Raw genomic sequence first — 25,737 nt, forward strand, 5'->3', positions numbered from 1 at the left:
GTTTTGCAAGACTACAAATCACTCTGGAGGACATTGCCCATCTCTTCATTGGAGTCACTGGGGGATTCAAACTGTCAGAGAGGGACAGCTGAGAGACGCCTACAAATTGATCAGTAACACCAGGAAGACAGGACTTTCCAGAACAATCGACCATAAAAAATCAAAAGAGTATCCTTCCCAAGGAATAAGCTCAGAAGGCAGGAAAAGGAAAGAAGAATAAATGGGAACAGGAAACCTAGGGAAGAAGTGGGAATTGTGCTGTTATATTGTGAGGTTTGACCAATGTCACTAATCAAAATGTGCATGCGCTGTAGCAACGGAAACCTCTTCGCTCTACCAACTTTCATTCAAATCACAATGGAAAACTTAAAATAAATTAAAAACGCAGCGGAATTTAAACATAAGGTTTGTTCTGAGCAGTTACTTCGTATGCGTGCAAGCAGACCCTTCTGATTGCAGAAAAAGAAAATCCTTCCAAGAAGCTAGGTAAAATTGGGCCTCCAAGAGCCAGAAATCACTTATCTTACCAAGAGTGCCTGAGCTTTACCCTGATTTTTTACTAAACTCAAACCGACAGTAGAATGGAAAGACCCCCAGCCTTGAGTGGGGTGGGGGAAAAACTGCTGATGTGTTAATTTTTGGTCAGAAACGGCTTTAAAATGAGGATTATTTAGGACTATTTGGTTTCGCTAGATGATTCCCAACTCGAAGCGAGATATGCACCCTCACTTTCTAATATAACTCGGTTTCTAGTCTCAGATCCAACGTTTATTGGTTGACTTTGGGCAGAGAGGAGCATTTCTGAGACTCAGTCTTCAAATCTATAAAACGGGGTTACAAAATCGTCTGCCTGAGTCTATTATGGGACTCAAGTAAGAGAGCGCACATAAATCTTTGGTACAATGGTTAAGCCCACTAAGTGACATTTCAATATAAGAGTAAATCATGCAGACGCTCACAGAGCAGGTGCCCCCACCCCCACCCCACTCTGCCATGCGCGTGCGCTGTGTCCGCCACGCCCATAGGCGGCGCCCAGCGCGCCCCACGCCTGCGTGTTCTCTAGGAACCGAGCTGTGCCCCCGGGTAGAGAGGCGGGGCCTTCGCAGCGCGCTTGCGCCGTGCGTCCCTGTGCGTCGCCGTGCGTCGTGGGGGCGTGGCCGCGCAGGCGTGCTGGGAGGCCCGGCTCCGGAGCATAAACAAGAGCGGGGCCGGGATGAGGCGGCAGTTGGATTTCGAGCAGCGAGTGGCAACCACCGTAGCAGCCGGCGGGGCCCAGCCCTGACCCTGAGCGCAGCCCGACCCGCCCTCCCGCGCGTGAGCCCCGGCCCGCCACCCCAGCCATGAACTTAGCCGGTCAGAGCAGCGAGGCCGGCTCCAGCCAGCTGCTCTTCGCCAACTTCAACCAGGACAACACGTAAGGCCGGGGGCGGGGGTCAAGGGTCGAGGGTCGGGTCTGGGTGGCAGGCAGACGCGTGGCGGTCTTCGCGTTCGATCCTGGGGCCGTGGGGCGGGTGTCCTCGGGGTCTTGGGACCGAGGTGGGTGGGTGGCCCCCAGGTGGGCGGGGTGGGCCCGGGTGGGTGCAGGGACCGCCGGCGTGGGGAGCGGGCCTCGCAGGCCCCTCGCCGCCCGCATCTCGTGGGGACAGGTGGCTCTCACCTGTGCAGGGAGGGCGTCTGTCTCCAGCCTTCGCGTCTCGGAGGTGGCACCGTCCTGACGGCGTCTTGTTTGGGGAGGCGCGGGGTGGCCTCCTTCCTTCTCTCCCTGGCCCCCCACCCCATCCTCGGCCCTGGTCCCCCTCTGTCCTCACCCCTCCCAGGCCCGTCGCCCCGTTTCTCGTCCCCGCTCTTCCTGCTGTCTCCTGTGACAGGTAACTCAGGTGCTCCCGCAGCAGGAAGCCGAGATCAGGGGAGACAGCCAGGGGGTGTGATCCAGGTGGAGTGATCCAGGTGGAGTCCTGGTGTTTCAGGCACAGAGGGGTCCCGGTCACCAGCCCAGGGACTTGGAATGCCGTCTGCCCAAACTGCCCTGGAGTTTGATGTGGTTATTTTGAGAGTGTCTCTGATGACCTGGAAGGGCGCTTGGTAGGGCAGGTGTCCGGCCACGGAGGGATGAGTTGTGGGGTTGGGAAGGACTGAGCCATCGTGGGAAGTGAGTAACAGGAAGTGATGTAAGCCGGGAGGAGTGGGGTGCCCGGGTTGACATGGGCCTGGCCCACTGGTGGCATCAGCAGAGTGTAAACGGGGAATCTCAGGATGTTTTTAATGAAAAGTTAACTGGAGGGTGACAAGAAGAAGGTGCTCCTAGCACCTTCCCAAAGTTGAGCAGCCCGAGGGAGACAGGTGCAACAGTGATTTCAATGGGAAGTGGGGGGGGGGGGGCGAATCCTGGCTGGAGGAGGGGCTACTGAGGTTCAGAAAGGTGCAGAGCAAGACCTGGTCTTCCTATTGGCCAGCAAGTGGGGACAGGACTGCGATCTGGGCTCCCGGGTCTCACCCACAGCTCTCTCCATGCTGCCTCATCAGGTGCTTTTCCTTCCCTTAGGGTGGGATTCTGCCGACAAGGAATTTAGAAATTAATGATGGAAATCTGGAAACATTACAGCTACCTAGTACTCCCGTGTTCTTTTTGACCAAAAGCCAGTAGAACAAAAAACGGTTCCAACAACCTGTTGGATTTGTCATCATTGGAGCTATATTCATCTGTTGTTGTTGTTATGTGCCGTCGAGTAGAAGTTCAAGCTGCTTTGAAGGAAATAGCAAAAAATAAGGCCCCCGGAATAGATGGTATACCAATTGACATATTTCAGCTAACAGATGCTGCTGTGGATGTGCTCACCAAGCTGTGCCAAGAAATCTGGAAGACAACCACTTGGCCAACTGACTCAAAGAGATCTATATTCATCTAGGGAGAGAAAAAAATTATCGAATCAGCTACACTTTGATGGGTTTTTTTTGTGGTGGTTGTTATTATTATTATTATTTTGTGTGTGTACCATCAAATCAGATCTGACCGGTAAAAGAGGAGATTGTCCCACCTTCTCCGGCAGAGCATCTGGTGGATTTGAACTGCGTACCTCTCTGAGATTGCAGAGCAGCTTCTTGCCACTAGACCACCAGAGCTCCATTACCCTTTGTTAAATTTTTAGTAAGAAGGCTTGGCGGTGCAACTTGAGTGCCCTGTGGCTAGAACCCACCAGCTGCTCCACAGGAAAATGGCGAGCCGGATGGCTTCTTAAAGCCCACAGCCTTGGCAAAGCCATGGGGCATTCCGCTCTGGCCTAGAGGGTCACCGCAAATTGGAATCAACGTGGAGGTATCCAGCAGCAAGCTCTTAGCATCTTGAGACTACTGGAAAAAGAGCCTTGATGGCACAGTGGTTAAAGCGCTGGGCTGCAGACCTTAAGGTTGGTGGTTCAGACGCACCTGCCTGCTGCAGAGGAACAAAATGCAGCAGTTCGCCTCCTCACAGCTTCCAGCCTTGTCGCCTGGGTCCTAGAGAGGTCCACTGAGTCAAAGTAGACCCAACCCCAGCAGGTTTTAGTTTAAAGAAATAGTAGTGTGAGGATTCTGTATGCTTTTTATAAATTGGAGGATTCCCTTAAGCCTTTTTCTACTGTCATTTTTGGCTTCTTACCTGGACTGATGTTGAAGGAAGCATTCTTTCTTGCTGCTTGTTCCCAAGACCCCCTGTGCAAGAGAATGCCCCCCAGGTTGGTCCCGAACTCAGACCTTCTGTCCTCGGGATCATGTTCCTCCCTGCCCCTTAGTCTGTCTTCTCTATCATAATGCTGACTTGCCAAAGAGACCTTGAAATAGGACAGACACACCTTATAAAGAGTAGGACGTTAGGATTGCACTCAAAGTTTCCCATTTGTGATTTGCCTGGAATCTGCCTTTGAGAGACATCAAGGCTGTGTCTGTCATGCCTGGCCCGGCTCCACAGTTCAGAATAAAAACTGCGACCCATTGCTTTAGAGGATTCTTGCCTCTTGGCAGCCCTCTGTGGGTTGCTGAGGCTGTGACTCCTGCGGGTGGAGACTGCCTAGCTCTCATGGAATGGCCAGTGGGTTTGAACCTCTGACCTTTCTGTTAATAACCCAGCGTATAACCCCCTCTGCCACTAGGGCTCCTTTATTTTACCGTCGTGTACAGTCAAATCTGAACTGACTCATAGCTGACGCTCCAGTGGGTTTTCAGATGCACAGGAGGAAGTTGCCCATCTTTGGCCACTGGAGTAGCTGGTGGACTTGAACCGCAGAGAGTCCACTGGCATTAGCCTCGGGGAGGAAACTGGGAGCCACCTCCAAGCATACAGTCATTTCACTTGAAGAAGCCTGGTGCTGCAGCAGCTGGCATCACTTGGCTGCTGATGGAAGGGTCAGCGGTTTGGGTCCACAGGTGCTCTCAGGGCAGAAGGTGGGACCATCTGCTCCAACAAAGACAAGTGTCAGGAGCCCTTTAAGGCGCTTCTCTGTCCTGCGTGGTCCCTAGGAGTCGAAATCAACTTGTCGGCAACAGTGACTTTGGTTTGTTCTTCTTTTACTTTGTCTTTTAAATGTTAAACAGGATGTTCCTTACATAGCTCACTTTATCTTGGCTCTCTGGTAATATGATTTAAAATACTACTTTTGTGAAATTTAAGTGACAGACAGACAGATAGTTGATTGAACAGAAAGAGCAGGTGGCAAATTCTGCCTGTGGGGAGCCTTTAATTCAGGTCTGTGTTTTAGTTAAAATTTTTGGCTTTGACAGAAAGATACTCACTTGAACATAGGAGGCCAGTAGTGCAGGATCTGGGCATCAGCTCTGGGGAGGACCCACTACTTTCCTAGTGCAACTGAGTGGTGACTGCCTCCTTGGCCCCCTTGGCAGCCCTGCTCTATCAGCTTTGGCCCTCTCTCCCTCATAAAGGCGGCCCATGCTCTGGAAGCAAGTGTGCAGAGGTCCCACTCTTTAAAACCTAGGGAACTGACTCTACTCTTAGACTCCGTAGAGTCCCACATTTAGGGGACCGGAAGGTCCCAGAGGTTGTGGCCTTCACCCTTTGAGTCTGAAGCAGCTCTCCTTCCTGAGCTCCTCGACACTGAAGAGACAGCCCAGCTCTGTCTTGTCCTGCGATGTTACAGTTCTCAAACCCTGAGCTGAGTGTTGAAAGGCATTCCGCTCTGCAAGTAAAATGCCCCAGCCTCCTAACTCTATGGGGTGGCAAGCCAGCTCCCCCAGCCCGTGTGTAATGCCCCTCACTTCCCAGAAACCCTCCTGCGTGAAGACTGGAAGCTGTCTAGCTTCTCGGTCAGCCCCCTGATGTCACGTGGCATCTCCATCTCCAGCCCACCTGGGCCTCCTGCTGCAGTGCCGCCTCTGCCCGCTGTGGTGCTAAATTCTCCTCCTTTCCTGCTGAGCCTTCACCAGAAATGCCTTAGTGGCTGAATTCCACCAGTAGTCTGCAAGGAGCTGTTATTAGCTCCCTCTGACCCATCACCACGTTCCCAGGGCTGTAAATCACAAGGGAGGAGATTGCCCGGCTGTCTCCCTGGCTGATGGATTCGTGCAGCCAGAGAGCCTCCAATTTGGACAGAACTCTTCCTGGCTGCTTACCCCATTCCAAACCTGCACGCGTTTCAGGCATCTGTTGGAGCAGCACTCCCCTCCCCCAGGGTGGCATCTGTCTTAGCCGCCTGATGCTGCCACAGCTCCCCACTTTACCAGACAGACCCCCATTCCTCGGTTTAGGAGGCTGGCCTTTCTGGTTCAGTGTTGCAGCTGTGGGACCAGGTTCTCTCAGTCGTTTATGGAGCAGGGGCCTTGGCTCCTTCGGCATCTCCATGGGTCCCTTCCTGAAGCTGGTCTGATTGTCTAGCCGTCTTGTAGGGTTGGTGATGTGTGGAGGAGTTACGGGTGTAGAAGCTTGGGTGCTAACCGGAGGCTCAGCTGTTTGAACCTCCTGGCTGTTCCAAGGGAGGAAATGAGACAGTCTGAGAAACCTTGTGGCCGCTTGTCACTGCTCCAGGGTCGCTGTGAATCAGAACTGACAGTAGTGGGCTTCATTTGGATTGTGGATAGAGTGCTTTCCTCTGCGGTTCCTTGTGGGTCATGGTCATTGTTCTGGGATGTCGTGTCCTTTTTGACCTTGTCTGTCGAGTGACAGTTTGAGGAATAGACACTTACGGAGCTGTGACCTTTGAGACGCAGACTGCCAGACCTTTCTTCCAAGCCTCCAGGTGGGCTCTCACAACTGGCCTTTAGGTTTGTGGTAGAGCACTTACCGTTTGTATCATGTCACTGAACACGTGCTTTAAATTGTGTGCCAACCACTGTCAGTTAAAGATGGTAGATCAAGTGACTACCCAGATGCTGAAACAAAGTGTGTATCAGCTGTTGAATGGAAACTTAATTTTCTATGTGAACTTTCACCCAAATTACAATTAAAACTTCCCCCAAAAAGGGTAGCACAAACACAAGCATTTATTTTCACTCCTTCCCAGTCCCTCTCCAATAAAATGTCAGTGAAGATATTTAAAGAGTCTTGAGCATGTAAGGATGGGGCGATGAGAAAGGAGGCCAGCAGGCTGGTCTTGGAAGCACTCACGTGGTGGAGGGCGCAGCCTCCTGCCTGGTGGTGCAGATAGTGGCCTGCCCACCCTGCAAGGCCCAGACGTCCAGGCCTCCGCGGTCCAGGGAAGCTCACCAAGTAGGTGAAGGGGTGTGTGTGGTTCCCGAAGAGGGGATTGGTCAGCGCCAGCCTCAGCAGTCCTTGCTCCCTCTGGCAGAAGCCCCAGGCCTGGTCTCGGGAGAGGGCACACAGGCTCAGCTGGTCGTGGGCTCTGGGAGGGAAACGGGGCAGGATGTAAATCTGCCTTCATCTTTTATGGTGGCTTTTTTCCTTCAACAATATCAGACAGCACTCTGTCGACTTAAACTAAGCACATAAACATTTGTTGGAGAATAAGATATTTATTAACTTTCTGGTTGCCTTAACAGTGCTGTTAATATACCTGCTGTTGTTCATTTTATGTCCAGGTTAATGATTAAATCCAGGTTCTCTAAAGAGGCATCTGTTGAGATGAAACTAGCAAACCTGCTTGTACATAATGTCATCCTTTTAAATTTCCCCCTTTGTTGATAAGGTAGATCTCACACCAAACCAGAACCAAGCACTTTGCTGTCCAGTCGATGCTGGCTCCTGGTAAACCTCTGTTGGGCTTCTGAGGCTGTCAGTCTTACTTTTAGGAGACAGCCCGTTTTTCTCCCTTGGAGTGGCCAGTGGATTAGAACTGCCAACTTAATGGGTAGCAGTCCCTCGTGTGGCACACCCCGCTGTATTCTCAGTGGCCACTGTATTATCATGTCTCCATGTAGTGGGATGAGGGAGCATCCGGGTTCAGTTCCCGGCTGTCGGTGTAGGGCGCTGTGCTCTCACGCTGAGCAGCAAGGCCTGGTGATCTCCCTAACATCAGCCAGGCGAGGCCTGTGCCCCGCATCACTGTGACCCTCACGGGCAGGACTGGGCATCGGTCTCTCCACTGTGCTTGGAGTTGCCCTGACTCGGGCCAGCTCACAGCAGGCCTTGTTAGTGTACATGCCGTGCGTGCGTGCCGTGTGCTGCATTCCTGAATGATAAAACCAACCAGACCAGTTGGCCATCACTTCCCTGCTGCAGCCCCGGTGCCCTGGAGCACACCTGCCTGCCGGAGGGTCCCCAGCCATGGCCTTGGTGTCACGGCACACTCCTGGGTGGTCTGAACTAGCACTGGGGCCACTAGGCACTCCTTCTAGAGGCTGTGACCTGAAAATCCTGATGGGGGGGCTGAAGAGCCTGAGCTTGTTTCTGTGCGTCTGGAACCTTGAGCAAGACTCACTGGAATGACCCTTCCTGTTTGGATCACAGCCGAGAACGGTAGGCCGTTAGATTTCAGGAGCAGGTACTGAGGTCCACAGTGTTGACTGCAGAAGTGCTCCCTAAGCTCCTCGCACTAGTCGTCAAGAAATTACAAAGGAGAAGAACTGTTAAAAGTGTTTTTCTCAAGTGTGCACTGCACACTGAACATTTGGTTGGGGGCACAGGCCCCTCTGCCCCTTGTCCAGCGCTCAGAGGGGCCGCTGTGCTTATGATGGTCTAAGCTGATCAGTGATGGGAGCACAGGATGGAGCTGAGGACGGTCTGTCCACTGTTTTAAGGTGCTGATCAGAAGTCAACAGTTCAGTCCCACTAGCCACCCTCCAGTAGACAGATGGGACAGTTCACATTTCGATTTACAGCCTTGGAAGGACAGAAGGAAGGTGGTAATGAGTCTGAGTCAGCGTTGACTTGTAGGCTTTAAGAAGGAGCTCTGGTGGCATCTGTAACTGAAAGGTCAGAGGTTTGACCCTCCACCCACCCACTTACAGGAGAAACGTGCTCCCGTGATGATTTACAACCTTGGAACAACTGGGTTGCTGTGAGTCAGGGTAGACTCGGTGGCAACGGATCTGGTGTGGTTTTGTTGTTTGAAAAACACAGATAATTTAAGAACATTTTTACCTAAAATGGGGGCACGGAAGGGTTTGATGCTTAAAATGATGGCCCTTAGTTGTCTGGAAAGTTGTAGCCTGCTCTAGGGTGTTATCTTTAGCCTTCGTGGAGAGCCTTGTATTTTTGTTGGCGCGTGTATTTCAGGTGCAAAAAAGTTAACAGTATGAGTGATTCCTCAGACACTCTCCCAAAGAGCCAAACGGTGGTGGGCTCCTGGAGGGATCCCTGAGAGCCGTGGCAAGCTGGCGAGCCCGTGGGCACCTGTCCTGTGCGCTCACCGCCGGTCAGCCTGCTGCAGTGGGTTCGTTCAGTTTGTCACTTTGGAAATGTTTGTAGGTAATGATGCTTCATGTCCTTCATTGATGTAATTGGTATTTGCCATCAAATCAGAACCTGCTCATAACTGACCCTCCAGTGGGTTTTCAGAGGGTATAAATCGCACAGGAGGAGATTGCCCATCTTTCTCCCATGGGACAGATGGTGGATTTGAACCTCCTGCCTTCAGGTGGCAGCGCAACTCCTTACGCTAGGCCGCCAGAGATCTCTAATTTGATACAGTGAAATATGTTTTGCAAAGAAAAAAAATTTTTTTTTATTTTGTGTGCGTGTACCATCAAATCAGATCTGACTGGTACAGGAGGATATTGCGCCTCCTTCTCCAGCAGAGCGTCTGGTGGATTCGAACTGTGTTCCTCTGGGATTGCAGTACAGCTTCTTGCCACTAGGCCACCAGAGCTCCCATAGAAAATATTTTTTTGTTTTCTATTTTACCATGAGCCAGTGTAAATTTAGAAATTAGTGGTCCTTCCGGCGGCTCGATTGATGGGTATATTTCTTTTCCACACGTGTGACAGGTTGGAGGGCTCACATTTCTAATAGATAATGACCATTAAAAGAGCCCTCATTTTTCTCAGAGTATGAACTGTCCGCATTCCTCCCTGTGGCTCTGCTCTGCCTCCACATTCCTGTTCTCACAGACTTAAAGCAGAAATGAGCCCAGATTCCGATTCTTCACATCTCCCACTGCTTCCTGCTGCATTTGATCTTCCTGTCTGGTGGTGTTCTTTTTTAATTTTTGTTTTGTTTGTTGAGACTCTGCACCCTGAAGCACACCAGTTCAGCAGTTCTGTGACATGAATGACTTTCTCAGAGCCAGTTCACCCGTTCCCAGTGTCTTTTGAAGATGCTTTTCCCTGATAACAGCAGCTCACTGCCTCACGAGGCTCCTTGTCTAATTTTTTAGTTAATGTTTTCACCAATTTAGTCCTAAATAGTACGTTTTAACACAGCTAATATTTAAAGCATGTATCTTTTACTAAGTAAGCCATTTTCTGTTTTGAGACAATCCCAGGATATTTTTTATTTAAGATTGAAAGATTAGCTCAGGGCGATAGTTTCAAGAGTTTATGTAGCTTCAGAGCTCCAGCAAGTGTGACTTCCCTGAGAACTTGAGATTCTGTTCTGAATTTCCCCCATTTGATCTGGATTCTTGTGGAGTCTTTGAGGATGCTGGGTGGTAACGGGCCTGCCCTGGGGAGGGAGGTGGCTGTTTGTGGGGACAGCCGTGCACCCCAGGCACTCCATAGCCGCCCTCTGCTGCTCCGGGTGGATTGATGATGGGACTTTTTAAATCCTGTGCTCTCCTGCTTTGTTTTCCTTGCTGGGTTGTGTTGGGAAGTATCGCTCATCATTCGTGGTTCCTGAGCTCCTGTGCTGGGGGACCAGAGCTCCCACGGGACCCCCAGCCTCTCTGCCAGCTCACAGTGTTGGTGGTGAATGTTGTGCACTGTTGAGTAGGAACCGACCTGTAGCTGACCCTCCAGAGGCTGTAAATCACACAGGAGGCGACTGCCCATCTTTCTGTTGCAGAGCAGCTGCGGGATTTGAACCGTATGCAGCACAGTTCCGGTTACCACTAGGCCACCAACACTCCGTGGACAGTGAATCCAGACCCTTACTCATGAAGTCCTCGAAGGGGTCTTCTGCTTGTTGCTCTTGAGCTCATCACGTGGTCTCCTGACTCCAGATTGCCGCTCAGCTGTGGGAGCCAGTTTGCGTCCATCCACTGCGCAACCCCACGTGGTGACCACACCATAGACAGGGGCAGGCAGGAAGCAGCCGCCTCCGAGCTCGTCGGTTGCCGTTGGAAACGTCAGTGCGTTAGCCCGCCGCCCTCTCCCTCTCCCTCCTCACTCCCCTAGCCAGCCGTGTGCTCTGAAGCCTGTGGGATCAGGGCTGCGGGGACTGCCGGGTTGCACCAGTTTTCCACCCCGGCAGGGTTCAGTCTGCCAGTTTGGGGTCACTCTGTTAGTGTTAAAATAGCAGAAACGTTTCCACTTTACACAGGTTGCAGCCCTCACAAGTCTAGGCTATCACACTGCTCTCCTCTCCCCTTATGTCGGAGGACTGGATCCTGGGGGTCTGTGCTTTCATTTAAGGAGCCATAGCGAGGTGGGTGGTGTGCTGAGTGTCAGGCCGCCAACCAACAGAGTCACCTGTTCAAATTCACCATGACTTCACACTCTGACAGGAGATGGATAATGTCCTTCCGTAAAGATTTACGGCCTCGGAAACCTTACTGGAGGGCTGCCGGGAATCGGAGTTGACCCGGTCACTGGGTTGTGTTGGTTGGTGGCTTGGCTGCTAACCGCAAGGCTGGTGGTTCCAGTCCGCCAGCTGCTGTGTGTGGACAAAGATGGACAGTCGCCCTCTGAAGAGTTACTGTCAGAAACCCAGTGGACGCTCGGTCTGAGTTGGGGTCATGTTAACAGCAAAGGGTTTGGTTTTTTGGTGGTGTTTGAATTTCTGTATTACAATTATCCTTTAGATTTTACAGGTTTAAATCAGAACATTGTATGTTTCTGTTGTGAGCTATGACATCATCCTCCTCATCCCATCCCCCTCCCTTCCCCTCCTTTTCCTTCCCCTCCCTTCACACCTGCTACTGACCAGAACTTGCCCTGGTCACTGTCTGGGTGGCGGTGGTCTGGGGTAGCATGGAGTGAGGCTGTGCATGGTCACTGGGTGATGGTGGCCTGGGACAGCGTGGAATGAGGCTGTGCGTGGTCACTGGGTGATGGTGATCTGGGGCAGCGTGGAATGAGGCTGTGCGTGGTCACTGGGTGATGGTGATCTGGGGCAGCGTGGAATGAGGCTGTGCGTGGTCACTGGGTGATGGTGGTCTGGGGCAGCGTGGAGTGAGGCTGTGTGTGGTCACTGGATGGTGGTGGTCTGGGGTAGTGTGGAGTGAGGCTGTGCGTGGTCACTGTCTAGGAGGATTGGCTCTCACTTTTGAATTTGCCTCTCTTGCAGGTCCCTAGCTGTGGGTAGTAAGACCGGTTATAAATTTTTCTCCCTTTCTTCCGTGGATAAGCTGGAACAGATCTATGAATGCAGTAAGTGTTTCCTTTATTTTTTGCCTCCTTTGGAAAAAAAAAAAGACGTCCTGTCCACAGGCTGAGGTTAGGCCAGATGCGTGCACGCTCCTCCCATCCCCTCTCCAGCGGTGCTCTGGTAACAACTTGGTCCTGTTCTTGCCGCGTGCACATGGATGTACATGTGGAACCCAGCTCTGCTTGTGGGGTTTTCTTAAACTTAAGACACCATGCAGTATGAATTAGTCTGCAGTTTCCCCTTTCGTGCATTTTTATTGCTCAGAGAAGAGCCTTCCAGAAGATGGGAGATTCTGCAGCTCAGTGGGGGTGGCTGCTTCTCCTGGTGGTCTTTGTATGCTTTAAATGTCAGAGAGTAATAGGGTCACAGATAGTCATGGGCTCAGGCACTGCAGGATGCTTTTAGGGAGGCCTCATTACCCCGCACTGCTGAGCCTGACGAATGATGTGTGGGAATCCCTGGTGACACACTGGCGAAATGCTGGGCTGCGAACCAGAACGTCCATGGTTTGAACCCACTGACCACTCTGAGGGGAACCCTGAGGCAGTTGGCTTCTGTAATGGCTTCCAGCCTCGGGAACCCCAGGGGTCAGTTCTCCACAGTTGCACCACTGTGGCCTGGAATTGACTGGATCGTGATGGGCTGGGTTACGGTTTATGAAGCTGGCCAGGACCTCACGGTGTGTGCACAGTGAGTCATCAGAGAGCCTGTGGTGCAAAGTTGTGGGCTGGGGGCCCTTCACCCCCAGTGGCTAGGGGATGGAATGTTCTGGACCCTCCACGTACACAACCTTTTCTCTGCATGTTGAGATAATTGTGACTTCACTTGTAGTTCTAGGAAATAATGTGGATCCTCTATGCTGTTTGCGGAGTTTTCTTCTGTGGTCTTTGTAAAACTATAATGTTTAGTAGATCTGGGATAGAAATGCAAATTCAGTTCTGACTCACAACTCCCTTCCTCGGCTGTAAATTGTAACAGGATCAGGAAGAAGCTGCATCTTTCTCCCAGAGAGTAGTGGATTTTTTTTTTAGAGTAGTGGGTTTGGGGGGAGCTCTGGTGGCCTAGTGGCAAGAAACTGCACTGCAATCCCAGAGGTGCACGGTTCGAATCCACCAGATGCTCTGCCGGAGAAGGAGGCGCAATATCCTCCTGTACCAGTCAGATCTGATTTGACGGTACACGCACACGAAAATTAAAAAAAAAAAGAAAGGAAAAACATAGAGTAGTGGATTTGAACCACTGACATTTTGGGTAGAAAACTATTCATTGTATCACAAGGGGTCCTTTGATGTAATGTTTCCCTTGGGGTGCTGGCATTGATGGAGTCCATTCCGATTTCCTCAGTTTTACTGGTGTTCATTGTCTCTGCATCTTTGCCAGTGTTTCAGGCTGTCCTATTTTTTTTTTATTGCAGCCATTCTGAGTAGGGTGCAGGAAATTTCGGTATGGCCCTTCTCACAGCAGTCTCTGAACTCTTACTAAGTAGCTGGCTGGGACTATGCTCATTAGTTCTGTGTGGCCCCCCAGAAAGATCGGACGCTTGCTAATGTTAGCAGACACTTGGAAGAAGGCATACAGAGGGGGTGTCTGGAGCCCTAACAAGGCAGTTGTTCAGCTTTGCCATCCTGCAGGCTTTAACATGAGCCATCCCGAACGGGAAGGGGAGACCAATGCAAAAGACAAGCCAGGAGCGGAGTGCACCCTCTGGACCCGAGAGCCCTGTGCTGAGAACATGGAAGGCTGTGGGGAGACCAGGAGACAGCATAGTGGGAGCCAGAGTGGAGAAAGGAGGTGTGCTGGCTGAGCGAGATGCTGCTGCGCACCCCTTGGCCGAGCTGGGAACTCTGTAACCCTTGGCTGAGCAGCCCAGGGGCTTGGGGGACAGACGACCAGGGGCCTGGAGACAGTAGAGCCAGGAGGCTGAGGGCCCTAGAGAGGTTGACCTGACTGAAGAACTGTACCAAGTTGAGGGAAGCCGAATATCAAATTTAATAATAGTAGACCAAATGCTGTATCGGGAAATAAGAGAGGCTTAAAAGATTTCACCATTATCCTTTGTTTCGTACTTCCTTGTGATTCTGTATAAATACTCAGAGAAGCATGGCTCGAGGTCTTCAGTCGAGAACTGCTGACCCCCTGTTTTACGCTCTCTGCTCTATCTCATTCCTGGCTGTTTGTCTCTTTATTATAAAATTATTCTATTCTTTAGGACCCTCGGTCTACAACACCAAGTGGTTCCAGGTCCCAAGTCACAACCCATCACTCCCCTCATAACCCCCACAGTGGTGCGTAGGGGCTGGGAGTTCTGCATGGACAAAGCCGGAGTGCTGTGGGAGGGACGACTGGTGGCGGAATTGACGCAGAGGTTAGCGGTGGGGGGGAGGCCCATCTGACCTCAGGGCTCCTGCTGCTGCTGCCGCCCCTTCTCCCCATTGTAAAGCCAGGGGCTCTGCCCCACCCACTCATTTTTCCAGCGGTGACAGTTGATGGCTTTGGTTGCATTTCCCTGATGGTTGATGTTGTAGAATATTGTCACACTTGTTTGTTGTTGTTATGTGCCGTAGAGTCACTTGGGACTCATATAGCGACCCTGTACAACAGCCCTAAACCCTGCTCTATCCTGTGCCAATCTTATTGTCTCTGACACACCTGTCCCAATTACCCAAGTTTGCCATATGTTAATCCCCTTCTGTGAGGCTTCTGCCCTTTGCCCACTTTGTAATTTTGGTGGGTTTTCACTGCTGAGGATTGTAGTGTAGAGGGGTATCCCAGTTACTTATTTTTGTTGGTATGTGGTTTGTGAATTCTCCTCCCAGACCCCCTGAAACTCAGCTGTGGCCCTGGCCCAAGGTAGGAACTGTTGGAGAGAGTGGAGGATTTACCATCGACTGGAGAGATGGCAGTGCAGTTCCTCGCACCGGGAACTTTCGAGGGTTGTGCATTGGGCATGCCAGCGTGAACTACCCCTCAGGGCTCGCTCACAGCAGCGACTGAGGACGGTGCATGCTGCTGCTGCTTTCTTCTGTTGTACGTGGGCTTGCTGTGAACTGCAGCTGATTGAATCACTCTGGTGACTTAGTGGTAAGGGTTGCGCTACCAGCCCAAAGGCAGGTGGTTCGAATCCAACAACTGCCCCACAGGAGAAAGATGGGCAGCCTCCTCCCAGGTGATTTGCTGCGTCTGAAAACCCGCTGGAGGATCAGCTATGAGTAGGTTCCAACCTGATGGTGCATAGCATATGAGCTCTACACGTTTGATGTTTCTAGCAGGAGTCCCGTCACCAGCTTCTTGCTTTGTTTCCCCACCAGTCCAGGGGCCCCCTGGAGAGTGTTTGCATCTGGAGAGTGGAGGTAATGCAGCTCCCTCACATGCAGGACCTTGGTCTGTGCTCCCTCCGCACTGAGCCGGCCTGGCTGGGCTCCGGAGCCAGGTGCTCTGAGGACACCAGTGTGACAGGAAGGTGGTGGTGACCCATCAGGTCGCAGAACAAGATGGCTGCCCGTGACACAGTGGCCTCATGACCGCATTCTCTAACAGCCATGCCTCTGAGCCAGGGTGACAGCCCTGAGCCACCACGGCCTGTGTCCTCTCCTCACACCTCAGCCTTTGCTCCCACCGAATGGCCCAGAGGATTGGAGGGCACAGTGGACTTTCCCAGATGCTCCGTGTGCATTTCCTCCGCCTTTGGGGTTTCTCAGGTGGGACGCTGAAGTGAAGAAGCAGCGGACTGTCTCTTAGCGAGTGGCTGGAGTGTATTTTGGTGGCAGAAACGCATCTGTAGATACAGGACAGCTCGGGCGGCCGTGTGGCTTGGCCAGGACCCAGCGTCGCTTCCCTCACAGGCCGTCGCCTGCACCCTGAGGGGGAGATGTGGGGCTTTTTGATGCCATGCCTCTGGGGCAGACCTTGCACCGGCTGGAATATTCATTTACATGAGATTTGTGGTAATGGACTTCACAGGCGAAATGCCAGGAGCCACTCTGCTTGAATCTGCTGTAATGGAATAGTTGGCACTGGACGTACACCTTGGGGGCTCTAGTCACCCCAGGAGGCAGGACTGGGCAGATGGCCCCGTGCGGAAGTGTATCCACCGTTGCGTGGCTTCCTCTCCCTCGCCTCCTGCACCCAGGCTTTATCCTCACCTGCTGTGACAGAGCCAGCAGAACCAGGTGGCATCCTCAATCGCTCAGATTCCGGTTTTGAGAGGTAGTCTCTGGTCCGAGGGCAGGGAGCACCTGGAATGAGCCCTGCAGGCCCCCGAGACCGACGTCGGCCCACGTTCTGTTCAGGCTCGTGGGTGGGCAGCTGGGAGTCATGGCACTGGCCATCCTGAGTATTACGAGTGGGGCTGCTGGGTCTCTTGTTCTTCTCTTGGGGGACATTAACCTTTCCCAGCGTGGTCCTCTGTTGACTCTTGTGTCGGGGGGCTGAGCCATCCGCCCTTGACCAGAGCAGGGAGCAGGGCTGTAGGGCGTGTAAGACCCCTTCTGTCATGGTGACACCTACTCAGTGTAGTCGTTCGGAGCTGTTGAGTCAGAACCGGCCCATAGCGCACCCTCAGTGGGTCTCAGAGGCAGTCAGTCGCATGGGAGGAGATTGCCTGTTTTTCCCCCGTGGGGCAGCTGGTGAGTTTGAACCGTGTGTCTTTGGGATTGCAGTGCATTGTCTTACCACTAGGCCACCAGAGCTCCCACCTACTTCCTGGTGACCCTGTAAGGTGAAGCACCCTGTAGGGCTTAGAGGACGAGCTTCTCTGGTCACTCGGATGAGCAGCCGCTCGGAGGGAGAAGGTGGACGGCCTCCTGGTGCACTTTACAGCTTCAGAAACTGCCAGAGCGTCAGTGTGCGTGGAACCCACTCCACGCAGTGAGTGAGTGATCTTACTGGAGGGAGTCCGTGAGCCCCAGTAATTAAAACCCTGGGCTGCTAACCAAAGTCAGTGGTTCAAATCCACCAGTCCTTCCCCGGGAGAAGGACAAGGCAGTCGGCTTCGTGGGCTTACAGCCTTGGTGAGCCTGCGGGCGTCTGCCCTGTCCCAGCAGCACTGAGTTGGAAGGGAGTAGGGATCTTTGCAGGAGACGACCAGGTCTTTCTCCAGAATCACTGTAGGTTGGAAAGTCGGCTTTGGCTTAGAAACTGCAAAATGAGTGTATGCAGCACGAGGACAGCTGAATTGGACCTCTACTAGCCCCACAGAACTGTCCCATCAACAGCATCAGGAGACACAACTAATTCCTGTGTCGGACAAGGTCTCCCACGCTCCTTTACCTCCTAATTCCAACAGCAGTCTGACTGCTCCACTGGGTCCAGAATTCGTTCCAGTGACCACCTGGACCTCAGTGCCCCATGCTCACGGCAGGGAGTGTGTGAGGGAGTGAAACAGGCTGCACGTCATCTTGACAGCAGGATACAGTCCGTCTGTGGGGCGGCTGTCCCGATCAGCTCTCTCTGCCGAGGCTGTTGCTGCTCTTGTGCGGATCCTGGTCTGACCAGCACAGGAATCTCTGGTCCCAAGGACACGCGCGGCTTCCTCCTCTTGCCTGGTACTGAGATTCCCAGATCCTGCCACTGAAACCGCTGCAGTTAAACGGGCTGGCGAGAGGAGCCGGTCCTCCTGTGGGGAGACTCGCACAACCTGTCCATGTGGCAAAATCACAATCCCTGGGGGGTTTTGTTTGCTTTTTTCTAAAACTGAAAAGCCATTTTTAGCAGTAAATCCTTGACACCACAGCAACCAAGTGCTTAACTGCTGTTGCTGCCAGGGCTCCCAGGCGTGCCCTGTGAAGACTGAGCTTCTGGGAAAACACAGGAGGAAAACAAGGGGCACAGACTTGTTCACAAAGTGTCGGCACCTCAGTCCCACGGTGGTTGAAGTGTTAGGCTGCTAACCAGGAGGTTGGCAGTTCAAACACACCAGCTGCTTTGTGGCACCTGGACTGAAGTGTACACGGACGGCCAGGCTGGGACACCCTTGGGGCGATTCTGCTCTGTCCGCACGGGTGGCTGGAAGGTGGCTCTTCTGAGCCATCGTTGTGGCCACTGTCAGTCCATCTCACCGAGGACCTGCCTTTTATTGACCCTCCGCTCACCAAGCCTGTTGTCCTTCTCCAAGGACTGAGTCCTCATCCACTGCCCCCACAGTTGTGTGTGAGGTCACTCTGGAGAAGCCACTAGCTAAGCCAGCATCCGGTGCTGGGCCTGTGCAGCAGCCGTTGGTACTGAGATGGTGGACACTGTCCTGGCCTCTTCCAGGGCAGCTCTGGCGGGATGCTCTGTAGGGACTTAACACTGCTCACCCAAAGACTGTGCCGCTGGTGGTTCAAATCCACCAGCTGACTCCGGGTGAAGGTGGGCAGCCTCCTGCCATGGGATTTACAGGCTTTGAGACCCAGTGGAGGGTCAGCTGTGAGTTGATTCTGACCCAGCAGCTGGGCAGTGGTAATCCTCTTTCTGAGCTGACACCAGCGTGGTACCTGGTCCAGTGCTGAGCCCACGGAGGTGCGGGACCCCGTGCGCCATCCTGGAAGGACACCACCGTGTTTTACGTGGTAGTTTGGTCCCTGCAATCGCTCCACTGTGTGAAGTTGTTGGGTTTCCTCATGAGCTGATTCCACTCAGCGACCTCATGCACGATGCCCCATGGTGTTTTCAGGTCCTCTCTCCTCTGGAGCCGCTGGGTGGTTTTGAACCATCAGCCTTTCCGTTGGCTTCTAAGCACTTACCCATTGCACCCCAGGGCTCCTTTTACACTGATTTAGTCCAGCCACAGCTATGACACCAAGGATTCCTTTCCCGTCACTCTCAGGCTCCAGTTCTAGAACCCTCAGACCCTGACTGGGCCTGTCCTGCGGTCCCCAGCCTCACACAGTGCGGTCATGTGCAGGCCCCACTCTGCAGCCAGCTTTGTGCAGTGGGGCTGGGAGGTGCACTGTGAGAGGGAGGAGTGTCCAGTGTCTCCCCTCAGGCTTGTCTGGCTCCCTGGAGACCTTGTGTCTTCCCCTGACTGTCCACACCAGCCCAGCCTTTACTGACAGTGTGAGGGGTGGAGGCAGGGGAGCTGAGGGCTATAGCCACAGAGGCCACCCCAGTGGTCAGGAAGGACAGGCGACTTGAGTGTTCTCCAAAGCCCCGTTGGTGGGATCATTCTTGAGGCCTCAAGTTAACCCTGAGCCAGCCATGCAGGGAGGATTTATGGGGACCCTCCAGTGACCGCATCCTCTCTGTAGGGCTCTGACAGCCTGGTGTGACCACTGTGTACTTGCCAGTGACTGTGGAGGTGTGTCCGTGTCCTGATGGTGTGGCTGTGTTACATGTATGTGGTGCTGCGAGGATGTCACGTGGCCGTATGCAGAGGCGCATCCCCATCCCTGACCCATGTCCTCCCTGCAGATGACACGGAGGACGTGTGCATTGTGGAGCGGCTCTTCTCCAGCAGCCTGGTGGCCATCGTCAGCCTCAAGGCGCCCAGGAAGCTGAAGGTCTGCCACTTCAAGAAGGGCACGGAGATCTGCAACTACAGCTACTCCAACACCATCCTGGCTGTGAAGCTCAACCGGCAGGTGAGGGACGCTGCCCACTGCCTCACCCTGCTCCCACGGTGTCTGCCGGGCCACCTCCAGCGGGGCCTCAGCCCCGCCCCAGGCACAGGTCCCCCTGCTGACCATGGTCCCGGGCGGATTTCCATCTCCTCACCAGTGTAGTGTGTGTGTGACTGTGCCTCTAGGAGCCCTAGTGGGGCAGTGCTTAAGTGCTCAGCTCCTAGCCCAAAGGTCAGCAGTTTGAAGACACGCTGCTCCTGGGAGGAAGATTCGCGCCCAGAACCACTGAGGGCAGCTCTCTGTCCTGCAGGCCCGAGTCAGAGTCCACTCGATGCATCCAACAGCATAGTCACTTACAACCTTCTTTAGTTTTATGTTACTTTTTAAAAGATGTTCGAACTTTTTCCTTTTTCAGACAGTTTAACTTCTGTAATTTAAGATAAGGGATACACATATTTTAGTACAAATGATGTGTACTTTGCCAAGCAACCTTGTCAGTTTCCTGTTCACAGAACATGAATCGCATGTGAACACGGGCACATTACGTGTGAAAAAATACACTGTTAGGTTTGTGATCTTCCCGTAAAGGAGCTTGTCGGAGCGAGAAGGGGCCTCTCATGGCTTCTGCTTGCTCTCCAAGTGACAGCTCAGATGTGGACATCTTGCTTTTCTCACTTTGAGGAGTTCTGATGGTATAATTGGTTACACATTTGCTACTAACTAAAAGGTTGGCAGTTTGAATCCACCAGCTGCTCTTGGGGAAAGGGCAGTCTCCTGTCAAGATTTACACCCGCAGGAACCAGATGGTGGGAGGTGTGCAGGCGTCAGGACCACCTTGACGGCGTTGTTTGGGTCACTTGTCATTCCGACCCCATAGCCATGGTTCTTTGAGCACAGTGCTGTTTCCTCGGCAGAGTAGACAGTGATTTTTTTTAAAGCCACTGGCCTGACTGAAGCTATGAGTGTCCACCACATTATCACACAGAAGAGGCAAACACACACACTCCCCACACGTGCGCGCACACCTCCCACCAAGAGAGCATTCTTAGCCTGGGGGGGGGCCTCTGTCCACGCTATGACAGTTAATTAGCCTTGTCATTAGTTACTAGTTCAACAGCTGTGGGGACAAGCTCAGTGACGCTGGGTGCCCTCCATTAGCGCCGCAGGACACCGTCCAGCAGGAAGGCCGCTCACTAAGTGCCAGCCGTGGAGCATCCTGAGTCGGCCGGTGTCCTGGAGGGAACACGTGCGCCGTCCCAGGATGGCTGCGTCCCTGGGCGACTGCTCATGCCTGGCTTCTGTCTCTTTCTAGAGGTTAATTGTGTGCCTGGAAGAGTCTCTGTACATACACAACATCCGGGACATGAAGGTCCTGCACACCATTAGGGAGACGCCCCCAAATCCCACAGGTAAATCCATCTGGAGAATGATTCCCTTGCTCTTCTGATTGTAAGTAGAGGTGAGAGGTTTGCTTTAGAGTGTGGGATTCCTGGGGTCTCATTACAGTTTCTGCAAATTAAGAAAAGAATTTTTAAATGTTGCTTTTCCTCCTGTGCGTTGAAAGTTTCTAGAGCAGTTGGTTTCCTGTTCATCAGACTTTGTTAGGCCTTAATCAGTCATGTTGCAGCCGCGCTCTTCTTTCCTCCCCCCCCCCACCCCGGGAGTCTCGGTTTCCTGCAGTGTTTAGAAAACAAGCCTAACTGAAGAGCCAGCTTCCCTTTTACCTGATAGAGTCTTGTCGTCGTGTCCTTGGCCACAGTTGTGAGCTTACTAATCAGTGCTCCGTCCTTGGTGCCCAGGGTGGTAAGGCTTCATCTCACACAGCACTGGGCCTATTACCAGGAGGGCGGAGTGTGTGGAGAAGGCCATCACGCGTGAAAAGGTGGCGGGTCAGGAGGAGAGGCCGCCCACTGAGGTGGATTGAGCCAGCAGCTCCAGCAGTGGGCGTGAGCACGGGGGAGGTGGGGTGGCTGGTGCACGGTCAGGGGAGTGTGTGTCCTGTGCTCAGGGTCGCTGTTAGTCCACAGCACTCACGGTAATCCGTTCACGTCAGAGGCCTCGGGATGTTTCTTACGTGGCTGCAGTTCCCGTCTGTAGCTCTGAGTCCTGGCTGCTTTGACAGCCCCTAACAGCATCCTCTTAAGAGCGAGTCTGGCTGCGCCAAACTGTTAGCATACCTGATGGCATTGCAAGTCCACCCTGAGAGGCTGTTGACTCCAAAGAGTCGGTCATGGAACATCCCCTGGGACGCCTTCTGCCTGGCACGGCTGGGGCCAGCTGTGTTGGAATTGGCTCAGTGGCAAATGGGTGTTGGGGAGAGTTTTTTAATCTAGTGGCAAAGTGGTTAAAACAGTTGGCAGCTAAGCGCGAGGTCAGTGGTTGGAACCCCCGGACCAGCTGCTGGGCAGTCTCCTCCCTGTGGGATTAACAGCCTCTGAAAACGTGCTGGCAGGTCAGCTGTGGGTCAGCTCCAAGTTGGTCCTCAAAGCGACAGCCAGAGGCTCATAAGGAGGAAGATGGGACTGGCCACTTCTGTAAATCATAGCAGCTTGAGAAGCTCACAGACAGGAGTCCTCTTCCAGGGGCCTCATGAGTCAGAACTGACCAGAGGGCCATGATTTCATCTTGCGGTTTGGAGGTGTTGAGCTTTGACAAAGGCCGAGGGCCCTGAAAGCGCTGTCCGCTGCGCGGCTGCCGTCCTCCTTCCCTTAGGGTCAGTGCTGCGTCGTCCAGTACCTGCCCGGGGCACCCTCGCAGACCTGACTCTCTGTGCTACAGGCTTGTGTGCCCTGTCCATAAACAACGACAACTGCTACCTGGCGTACCCCGGGAGCGCGACCATCGGAGAGGTGCAGGTCTTCGACACCATCAACCTGGTGAGCGTCCTTGTCAACCTGACACGTTTCTTGAATGAGCCCTTTGTGGTGCTGCTGAGGCTGGTGGTCCATTTCCTGAGCTCAGCACACTGATCGTTGCATCCTTGCTGATGCAGGTCAGGCCTGGTCACCTCTGCCTCCCAGTCCACACTGCTTCCCACAAGTGCTGACCGGAGCTCTGTGTGTGGGGAGATGGAGGGGTGTCAGCTGGGAGCACTGTGTGTGTGGAGGACGGAGGGGACCATATGGCCAAAGTCCTCTCTTCTGGTTCTGACCAGCCGTCCTCACCCTCGGCCCTTGAGTGCAGTGGCCGTGGTGACTGGTGACGGTAATGGGGCCTGTTGATGTGGCTGGACCGTGTACACTTACCTAATCTTTCTCTGTACAGAGAGCCGCCAACATGATCCCCGCGCACGACAGCCCTTTGGCAGCTCTGGCATTTGATGCGAGTGGCACCAAGCTGGCCACTGCTTCGGAGAAGGTAGGTCCTGCTGGGTGAAGCGTCCCCCCCCACAGCTGGGGGACCAGAACAGCCGTTCTCCTGACTGGATCTCAGGACACGCCATGAAGCTGCCGGGCGGGCCACCTGCAGTGAGTGGAAGGCACAGGCTCCTGTGTTCCAATGATAGAGCTCTCACATGCCCCTTCTAGAACGTTCGGGAGAAAAGGCCATAAGGCCATGTGTTGTCCAGCCACTTACCCAGGGATGTTTAATTTTTGAGGGAGCAGGAAGTTGTAAGAAAAATTTGTGTTTAGAATTAGCCGGCTGGACTCAGTTTAGATGGATCCCAGTTTTGTTGGCAGCATCCTAAGTGTCTTAGGAGGGAGTTGAGCACAGGCCTCCTTCTCTCCATCAGGCCTGGTCAAGGTGCTGACCTTGGCCCGTCAGTGTCATAGAGCATCTCCACAGCTTGTTTGATCTGGTGCTTGTGGCCTTGACATCCACAGTGAACACACGTGTGTTGTTCTGTCTTCCTCACGGCTGACTCAGTGGTCAGGGGAAAGTTGATGATGGTCCAGTGGTCAAGCTTGTTTCTCCCGGGGGCGCTCTTCCAGGGTATCTGGGCTGCCTCCGGAGTCTCGGCGTCTTAGGCTCTGGAAGGTGGTGACGTACCTTCTTGGCTTTAACACCTTTACTTTGGCTTCAGTTTTGGGAGGGGCAGGGGCTTCCCCTTTCGCCACCGTCTTCATTAAAAGGCGCGGGGTTGTCTTTGTTAAGGTGACATCTGCTTAGGATAGAAAATCATGAGAAGCGTGGGATTTCCTTTCGTTCCTGGATTTCCTGCTTGTAATGCCAGCCCGCCTGCCCACAGAAAGAACTCTCAGGTCCTGTGTGAGAGCGGATGCATGGGGGGCCCGAGAATGGTGGTCCTCGAAGGCAGGTGCAGACTGTCGCCTCAGCTGCTCCAGACACTGCCGTGTATTGGTCTCATTCAACTCACAGAAGTTCTGTTTTCGCTTCTGTGACAAAATTGATCCTGTATGATATGTATATAATTCGTCATCATTCCCTCCACTGTTTAGTAGGAGAGCTGGTAGTGCTGTGGTTAAAGTATTTTTGCTGCTAATCAAAGGGTTAGCAGTTCAAACCTATCAGCCACTCTGCAGGAGAAAGAAGATCCAGTCTGCTGTAAAAGTCTACAGCCAGAGACACCTGCGGTCCTGGGGCACCTGTGGGGCAGTTCTGCTCTGTCCTGCAGGGTCACCAAGTCACAGCCAGCTCCGGGGCCATGGGTTTGGGGTTTAGGAGGACCGTGTTTCTCTGTGGGAGCCTAACGGGTAGGGCTTTGCACTGCTCAAAGGTGGCACCTCTCTGGCAGTTCAAAACCACCAGTTGCTTCGCAGGAGAGAGAACGGCGATCTCCTCCCGTGCGATTTATATCCTCTGAACATCCGCTGGGGGGTCAGCTGTCGGTGCCAGATCGATGGCAGCGAGAGAAAATGTCTGTGAATACAGTCATTTGTTTGCACATGACCCTTTGGGAGCATTTCTGTTTAATTACTTGTGTTGTTTGAGGATGCACACGGCAGGAAGTACACCAGTTGGCGTTTTTGGCAGATTTGCTGACGTGGAGTACGTGCAGGGACCTGACAGCCTTTGTTTGCAGTTTTAAATTTGCTGCTCTAAGTAATTGTGTTGGTAGGTCTTCCGCATCCCTTAGATTCCAGTGGTGGGGGTGGGGGGTGTCGGGGTCTCTCCTTCCCTGTGGCAGGCCGGGCTCTTGTTCCTGGCGGGGGCGCCGCATGTGCAGCGCTGCCTGTCTGTCGGTGAGGGTTTGCATTCCTGAACAATTTCTGCACTGAGGCAGACTGGCGAGGAAGGAATAAAGGCCTGGCACACTCCTGCCTGGATCATAAGGTCAAGGATCCACGGCATGTCTTCTCCAGTCATGAGGGTGCATGGACCTGTCTTCTCCCAGTCACCGGCTGGCACAGACCCGCAGCGTGTCTGTCCACACGTGGAGGTGGCATTGACCTGCTGTGTCTTTTCCCTGTCACCGGATGGCACTGACCCTCTGTGTCTCCCAGTCACCGGCTGGCACAGACCTGCAGCGTGTCTTGTCCACACATGGAGGTGGCACTGACCCGCGACATGTCTTCGTCCTCCCGAGCCCCACACTGTGCCCACTGCTGTCTAGTTCTGTGAAACAGCTGATGGGAGTGACACCCCGTAGCAGCAGTGGAACTGTCCATGGTGTTTCCAAGGCTGTGAATCTTAATGCAAACAAACGGTCTTGTTTTCCTTTCCTACAGCGGATGGTGGGTTTGAACTACTAGCCTTTTGACCACTGTGCCATGAGGGTTCCTACCAGCAACACACTTGAGATAAATTTGCCCTGCCTCCCCCGCCACCCCCATTCCCTCTGCTCGGTGATTGATCTGTGAGTGTCAGCTCTACCTCTTAGGGACTCTGCCACACCTCCTCTCCCTCCTTGATTCAGCCCCCGATGCTGTTTCTCTGGGAGGTCATGTTCCCCCAGCCTTTCTTTTATTTCCTCCAAGCCCACAACCCATCACAAGTCCACCACCTCCTTCCCCTGTCTTGAGGATTCCGCTCTTTCCGGTGTCTTCTCATCGTGTCACTACGCTGTTCTCTGTCCTCGGTGAATCTGTAAGGTAGACCGTCTCCTCTTACACTGAGGGCTCAGAAGTTAAGGGAATGTGCCTGGGCCGACCAGCGGGGCCTTGGCATCGGGGCCTGGATCCTGGGCTAACTGTTGTCTCCTCCTGGGCAGGTCAACATGGCCGGGAATTCTCTTACCCCGATTGATCTGGGCTTTCTCTGGTTAGCACTTAGGTGGGGCACAGAATGGCGTTTGCATCCAGTCAGCATAGACTGATGGCTTGGAGCGAGCCCCTGGTTGGCTTGCTGTGTGCAGAAGCCCCTTGTTTGAACAGCTAGCCTCTCAGGGGCCTC

The 25,737-nt window shown here is 53.3% G+C and overlaps 1 protein-coding gene across 2 annotated transcripts in view; it reads left to right on the forward strand.

The window, feature by feature from the left end:
* Positions 1-1,340: 1,340 nt before the first annotated feature.
* Positions 1,341-25,737, forward strand: part of WIPI2 (WD repeat domain, phosphoinositide interacting 2) — a 36,786-nt gene continuing 12,389 nt past the window's right edge. For both annotated transcript variants that reach the window (XM_006889616.1, XM_006889617.1), the window contains exons 1-6: positions 1,341-1,414; positions 11,825-11,907; positions 19,295-19,464; positions 20,756-20,852; positions 22,222-22,319; positions 22,708-22,800. In XM_006889616.1, coding sequence (XP_006889678.1) covers positions 1,341-1,414; positions 11,825-11,907; positions 19,295-19,464; positions 20,756-20,852; positions 22,222-22,319; positions 22,708-22,800 — 615 coding nt within the window. The remainder of the gene's footprint in view (positions 1,415-11,824; positions 11,908-19,294; positions 19,465-20,755; positions 20,853-22,221; positions 22,320-22,707; positions 22,801-25,737) is intronic.

Source organism: Elephantulus edwardii, unplaced genomic scaffold, assembly GCF_000299155.1.
Source record: "Elephantulus edwardii isolate Elephantulus edwardi_28Jun2011 unplaced genomic scaffold, EleEdw1.0 scaffold00080, whole genome shotgun sequence".
Taxonomy (NCBI): Eukaryota; Metazoa; Chordata; class Mammalia; order Macroscelidea; family Macroscelididae; genus Elephantulus; species Elephantulus edwardii.